Genomic DNA, 7654 nt, shown 5'->3' with positions numbered 1-7654 from the left:
TGCACCAGCGCTACCAACAGGGTAACATCTACGTAAGTGCTCAAGCTGAGCCATATCTCTTCTGGCTAATGCCACTTTGCATGTGAAATACTGATTTTAGCATTACTTCGTAGGCATTGTTTCATGTGGATAAAAGGGGAGTTTTTTCCACAGCTCCATCAGCCCTGTGAGATCCTCCCCCTACCAGAGGGGCCTCTTTACATACATAAAGGAACTTCCAAAACACGAACGTTCACCTCCAGGCTTTTGTGGTAATTGTGCAGCTCTGTATCCTCCATCACCATCTGTGTTTTACAAGCTGGCATTCATGTTCCCCAGGTTCCCCGTTATTGCTGTTCAGAGCCTTATCTGGCCAAGTAGACTGGAAAGTGCAGCCTGCACAGGTTGCTGTTGAGCATCCCTCCTGGTCCAGATAGATGAAGCTACTGCTCAATAAAACTAGGAGAGCAAACCTGTTGCCTAATTCTTCTGCTTTTACATGCAGTTGTGCCTTTTTTGAGTTGCTCTGCTCTCCTTGCACAGATGAATACTCAAAGCATCTCCTGATTTCCCTCTCAGGCCCTCAGGAAGGAGGCAAGCATCAGGAAAGGGACCTGTGAGGGAAAGCACACCTGGGACGAGGCACCCGTGGCGTGCTGGGATGGCAGCATGCTCTGCTGAGGCTTGGAGAGGACTAGGAGGATATATTACAGACTGCCTTACCTTGCTTTACTCTTACCATGCTACGTGCATCCACAGTTTTTCACATTATGACAGAAAAAATGTAAATCTCTATCTCTGTTGCATAGTAACTGTTACCAAGGCAACCAAACCATACGCACCTGTATTCCAGGAAATGATCAATAAAGTGACCCCATTTCTGAACCATCTCCTGCACCAGGATGCAGAGGAGACTGAAAATTCTCTTTTTTTTTGTTGCTGTAGACCCTCTTGCCTGTTGTCTATCAACACAGCTTTATGACCCTGTGGCAGTGACCACATGCACACACACTGCTTTGCTGTCCCTTGTCCCTGCTGCTCTTCCTGACCTGTGTCTGACATGCGCTGTGTCTGTGCAGCGCTTTGCCCGTTTGGGTGTATTCCTCCCGCTTCCTCTTCCTCACGCTTCAAAATGTGAGGCAGGATTCTCTCCCTTTTCAGCCTGAGCCTTGTACCAGAAATGCCATAACACCAGCACTGTGACAGTGTCACAGCAGCTGTCTGTCCTGAAGCCTCTCCTCTGGCTCTGATCTGTCATTCCTTCTCCTCTTCAGCATTAGTTCTGTGGCTTCTCCATCTGTGTGTAAAGGTGCTAAAAGTTTAAATATTATGTCATTTTTTGCCTGTGCATAGTGCATGAGTGTCACCTGTGCACCTCAGATCTGATTTTTTTTGAGATTTATGAAGGAGCCTGACTTCTGTAACATGCTCAGTGCTGGGAAGAACCTCTCAGGGGAGGATTATAAGCCCCTCCTGGAGTGGGACTGTGTCCGGGTACACGTTTGTGCAGTGTCTGACCTGGAGGACACCAAACCGTACAAGTGCTGTTTTGCATTTCTGCAGTGCAGATATTAATATTGCAGTTACCTTATCACCGACTATTAGTTTTTGCCATAGCCTGCCTGTATATAGTTTTCAGTTAAGCAGAAACTGAGAATGTCAGCTGTAGTGCCACCTAATGACTTGCAATGATCTATGAATACCATGAATGTTACAGGGCTTGAGTTCATTTAGTATCGTCCTGAGCAGTCTCCACAGATAGAACATAGCAGGCTAAGGCTGCAGATGAAGCTGTACTGAGAGGAGTTATGCCTATCAGTCAGGGCCAAAAATATTTGGAAGGAAATCAGAGAGATCAGAAACAGGTGAGAAATATTATCATTCTCTGGAAAACAAATTCACCTGAAGGAATGGGTAGCCTGGAATATTGGTAACTAGTATTAAAAATAATAATGAATAAAGAATAATGAAAAATTAACGAGAGGATGGAAAACTGGAATGTGGACAACTGTGGTGGAAAAGGGCAGTGCAGTTCTGAGTTGTATGCCTGGAGGCATCCTGCTATGAGCTCCTAAGGGGGATCCTTTCTGGTCAGGGAGTGTAAGCAGCAGTATATCTAGACTGGTGTGGTACCCATAATTAATGTGCTACAGGAATACCGACAAGCTCAACAGTATCTTTTGTTTTACAAAGAAATACTAGTCAATCTCTACCAAACTGTTTAAGGAAATGTGAGCACAGCAACAGCCTGCAGCTTTTAGGAGTGCATCTTCCCCCTACATTCCTGCAATTCCTGCATCCCTTAATAAAAAGAGACCTAACATAATGTGAGTGATGTACAAATGAGCCAGGGGCGGTACTGCCACGTTTTGTGCTGTCCCTAGCTCTGCCATGCCTAACCACCCAAGTAGGATCTATTGTCTTGAGAAGCAGACATGCCATGCGTAGTTTGTCCTGGTCTACAGAGTTCTCTGGGCACGACCACTCTTTGCTAATAGAGTGGCTGGTATGTACATGCTTGATGCACAAACACTACTGCTGTTAAAAACCATGGGTAGAAATTGCCCATAAGGGACTGCAGGTGATGAGACTGCAACTGGGAGATGGAAAAGTTTCCTAGAAACAGCTTTGAAAGAGATGGCTGTAGTGGAAGAAGTTCTGGAGAGAACAGCGGTGGGAGCTGTTCCTTGGGAGAGCTTAAACTACAGTGGGAAATGCAGAATAAAACATCTGAGAGGAAAAAATGCTGTGAAGGTCTAGGAGAAGTGTTAGGATGGACATCTCTGTCTTGTAGTCTCTCGACAATGTCTGTTGCTCAACTGGTTGTACAGTGCTTTTTCTGAATCCATGTTTTCTCTCTCAGTGCTTTCCCATTTCCTCCCACCTGTCTTGCTAAAGATCATCTGCTTGCTTATTGCTTTCATCAACAATGAATTACATTTCTGCCCACAAAGGTCCTTGTCAGAGGTTCCTCAGGACTTGCTCCGTGCTAGCCTGTTCATACCAATAATGCAATTAGGCCTAGGTGGTGGATTTTTTTCCCCTGATGATCTGTGACTGCTGCTTTAATAAATAAGTCTTAAATATTCTGGTGACTACAGCATCATAGTCTGGCTTCAGAGCTTGGCATGCAGTGTGGCCCCAGATTTCATTTGGCAGGGAGAAAGCATGGCTCTTTCTTGTCACCGAGTGTTTCATTTACAGCTTCTCCAATGGCTGCATGCAAATCCTTGTGTATGTATATGGTGACTTGTAGTTCATGGTTTGGAAACAATACTAGATGTTCTTCCTGGCCACAAAGCTTGGCACCTACTGCAACACTCTGTTTCCTCTGTCATCCCTGCTGAGAATGGATTTTCCTGGAATAGAGCAGCCCAAGATGCACCAGCAGCTGGATTTAAGCTGGATGTTGCCTGTATTACAAAGCCATTGTTAGGAGAGAGGTGGCACCATTGCTCTGAGCTGCAGCTCTGAGAATAACTGGATTTGAGCTGGTTGGCTGAACTGAAAAAGTCATGCCCCAAAAAACAAAATTAATTTCCTTCTGACTTCACAAAAGAATACGTTTGAAATTCAATATTAGGCTTTGGGCATTTTATTTTAAATCTTACTAAGTCTTTTCTTGAACTGTGAGATTTTTCAAAGTAAATATTTTCAAAATAAAATGTTTAGAAAATGTATAAATGTTTTGACTTGAAATCTTGAGCTTCATCTTCAGCTGTCAACTTTGATTTGGCTTACCAAATGATTTAAGCTGCTCCAAACAGCATTGCTCAGCAGAAGAAAAATTATACGCTTTAGTGACACTTCGCACACGTGTATATGTCTGTCTCTCTCTGTCCCACCTCTTTGTGGGATAGGGGCATCGAAGGTATCTGCTGACACTCCAGTCCTGGCTCTGCTTTTCAGCTTCAAGCACAGTGCAAGGTAGCTGGGTATGAAGATGGCTTAATGCTTTAAATTGTTTAAGCTTAATGTAGCAAAGACAACAGACTAAGAACATTTTATTGTAAAGCAGTGAAATTCAAACTGCCCCATCCATACCCAGTCATGCAGCCCATGCCCTGGGGTTTGACATTCTTTGCCAAATTGGGGAGCTCTCTGCTGAAGCCCAACTTCCTTATTTAGGCTTTCTCCCTTCACCATGAGTTATTTCGGGGTCCAGGTTTGTCGTGATTTTTCTTTTCAGGAGGTTTATTTCCCTGCTGTGTTTTGTTTTCTCCCCCTAGACAAACATTGGTTCCATCTTGGCATCAGTAAATCCCTACAAACCCATCCCTGGTCTGTACAGTGTGGATGCCATAGACCTGTACAGAGAGCACCGCCTGGGTGAGCTGCCTCCCCATATCTTCGCCACCGCTAACGAGTGCTACTGCTGCTTGTGGAAGCGTCATGACAGCCAGTGTGTTCTGATAAGGTTAGAAATGGGAGAACTGGCTTACTCCCTGACTGTGTTACATGCATTGCTCCTGCTGCTCCATTTGCAATGACATCTGTCTACATATCCACACCATCCTCCCTACCCTTTGCCTGATCCCTGCTTGCCACGCTGGAGATGCCACGTGTTAATTCCTGGAGATTTCTGCCGCGGGTGGGGTGGTTGTTAGCTCTGTCTGTCCCAAGTTTGTGAATGAAATGCATGTTTTCTCTTAACAGTGGAGAAAGTGGAGCTGGAAAGACTGAGAGCACCAAGTTGCTGCTGAAATTTCTGTCAGCCATGAGCCAGACCTCCCTCGGGGCCCCTGCACCTGAGAAGAGCACCCGTGTGGAAGAAGCCATCCTGGAGAGCAGGTAGGGTCACCCCAATGGGCACACGGGGCCCGGTCCCTGCGGACACCGTGTGCTGGGGCAGCATTGCCTTGGCAAGGCACTGCCTTCAGGCAGCCGGCCATGGACGGAGCCAAACCTGGGCAGCGAGGACCATGCAGCTGAAGGGTATCATGTCAGGGAAATGCGGAGGTTGTGGTCTCGCTGGGACGCCGCACGCCGGCTGCTTTCCCAGCTGCCTGTGGATGAGTTGGGCTTCCTTCCAACAGCAGCATGGGGTGCGTGTGACAGCCTTAAGACACTTAAGTGTCTGCTTTGTTGTTCATGTCCGCCTTTTCCAGAATTCTATTTTATAAGTGAAATTAAATTAAACAAAAATTTCCTGACACAAGACTGTCTTTCCTGGGACTGGAGGACCTTGCTGGGGGTCTTGCAGTTCAGTGCTGTCAAGGGCGAGGCTGCAGGTTGGCCCCAGTTTGAGCCTTTGATAGTTGCAGAAAGCTCCAGAGGGGTAAATCAGATGTCTGCAACAGGATCTAGTTGTGTAACAAGCTGAAATCCTTTGAACCATCTGTGTAAAAATGACTGTCACGCAAGCAGCATATTTCAGGGCCCAGAAAGCAGAGAGAAGGAATGTTTCCTGGAAGACGGTGATGCAAGTATGTTACTAGTAGCTGTGGTGAAAATAGCCTAAGCAGACATGCAGTGTCTAATGTGGCAGCTGCAAGAGCATTGCAGTTTTTGGGATGCTTTTCAGCATTGAGCAAAAGGGTTGCTGCCTTTGGACCCGGTGCTCAAAAGACCATTGTTGGGTGATTTTTCCTTTGCAGGTGTGCAGATTTTACCAGGGATGCTGGCAAATTGGAAAAAACTCTTAAGTATGATACAGTCACGACTCAAGATCTACAAAATCTGCTTTAAGGCAAGCAGCTTAGAAGGCTTAAGCCTGCTTAGTGGTTAAGTGGTAACTTGACTATGATCCAGAAAGCTTACGATGGTAGGTAGGTGATTCCTGAGTCTGCAAGATCCCACAGGTGGAGTAAGAGCACACATCCCATTTTGTGTACATCTAGTGCTATGTGAGCTATTGCAATGCGAGCGCAAGAGAATTCGATTTGTCACCTTTTCCCTGAAGAAGAGAAGCTGAAGGCCTGGCTCACAGCCAGAAGCTGATGCTGCACCTAACGAGTCTACCTTGTATGTTTGCAGTTCAGCTTCACTTGCTTTGTCAGTGGCCCTCCTTGGGTTAGCTTATGGTGGATTTTTATCCTTGCACCCCAGCACATACCCAGGAACAATGCTGGATTCTTTCTCCATTTCGGACAGCATTATAAACAAAGTTACGTCAGCTTTCTATCATTTGCTTGTGTGTTGTAACATTCATGCTTGGTGTATTTCTCAGAAATCAGGCTTTGAACACTCCCTTGGCACTGTTGTTTGGTCTGTTTTCCTTCTTGAAAATATCCATCAGTCCATTAAAAATTCTGCTAAGTTTCCTCTCAGGTTTTTTTCTTGCTTGCTTTGCTCTGAAGGTCCCTTCTCCATGTTGGGTTCCACTGCTGACAGCACAGCCATCTCTCCTGTTATTCATCCCTCTAATCTTTGAATCTTCTTTTGTGTCTTCAGCTATGCATCTGAATCCGGGAGCTGCATATGTTGCAATAATTCTAAAATCCAGGCTTCACTTTCTGATGCCCTGTTGAAACTGGTTCCCATCATTTTGAGTTCTGCAACACACCCTGCCTACATCCAGCCAAGCATCCAGCATCACCTTCCTGATGCACTGCTCCGCCTCGCACCGTTCACTGCATCATTCAAATGCCATGGTGTGATGTGCCTGCTGGCGTGGGCAGTGTGCTTGGCTCAGGCACCTGCCCTCTGTCCTGGCTGTATCAGCTCACCCGTCCTCTGCCTTGCAGCTGCTGCCAGCCTCGGACACCCATGTGCCTAATTACCCCCCGTCCCTGAAAAGCTTCTGCACTCATTTGTGCGAACCCATTGCCAAACTAAACTATAGAGATACTTCCTTGTACTTTGCTGACCTAATTTAACATGATTAAGAGCCATAAAGATTGGCTGGCTGGTTACTGCACTCTCACTGTAACTGGTGGTCACATAACATAACCCTGTCCTCCCTTGTTCTGGTTGTCCCCATTAATTTTTGTTGATTCATGGCATTGCGTGCTCAGTGGGATATTCCTGTGCAATGTCCTTATTTATGTGCTTGTTTCAGAGGCGTGAGTCTTGGAGTTCAAATCCTCCAGGGCAAGGAACTTACCTCCTGTTCTGTGCACGCAGATTTCTATGACTGAGATTTCTATGGTTGTAACATATTCTAACAGAGCAATTTCATTTCTATGCTTTTCTTTCTTGAAAGTTATATTTTCAAGAGATAAATTAGGAAAATACTGCCTGAAGTTTCCTGAAGGTTGCTGGGCCTTTCCCACAACCGCAGCTCTCACTGAGCTAGCACTTGCAAGCCTGAAGCTTCCCGCAAGCTCCAGCAGTATCTGGAGTTATGATTGTCACATTATAATTATTAACTTGTGAATAGTCCTGTATCTACCCCTGTCTCCAGTGGAACCACACAGTAGATCAATGGAGATGTTTAAAAAGCCAGTATTTTTCAGGGTAATAACAGCAATAATTTTTGTTTAAAACTATGTGTGTTTTAAAATTAAACATGACCACATACAGGCTGTTCTTGTAGCAGCTCCACGACTCCTTGTTTGTCAGGCCTTCAGATTATTTTAGAACTGACTAAATTGCAAAAATGAATATTTTAATCCTGGATTCAGCATGTCAGTTTGAATGGTTCAGGCTTTTCCCTTGTACTGTTCTGTGGAGCATGAACCAAGCTGCATTTTAACTCACCATTTGCCATGTTGTAAGAACCTCCTGAAGACAG

At 45.4% G+C, this 7654-nt stretch overlaps 1 protein-coding gene across 1 annotated transcript in view; it reads left to right on the top strand.

Annotated features, from left to right (window-relative positions):
• Positions 1-7654, top strand: part of LOC104467898 (unconventional myosin-X-like) — a gene marked incomplete at both ends in the record, with an annotated part of 35086 nt that overhangs the window by 5240 nt on the left and 22192 nt on the right. The window contains 3 exon segments of the mRNA XM_010081867.1: positions 1-32; positions 4209-4396; positions 4636-4770. The exon segment at positions 1-32 is cut by the window's left edge and continues 23 nt beyond it. Of these exon segments, the coding sequence (XP_010080169.1) occupies positions 1-32; positions 4209-4396; positions 4636-4770 (355 nt within the window).

The sequence above is a fragment of the Pterocles gutturalis genome, unplaced genomic scaffold (assembly GCF_000699245.1).
Source record: "Pterocles gutturalis isolate BGI_N339 unplaced genomic scaffold, ASM69924v1 scaffold3429, whole genome shotgun sequence".
Lineage (NCBI taxonomy): Eukaryota > Metazoa > Chordata > Aves > Pterocliformes > Pteroclidae > Pterocles > Pterocles gutturalis.
This window is presented reverse-complemented; position numbering and strand designations above follow the sequence as displayed.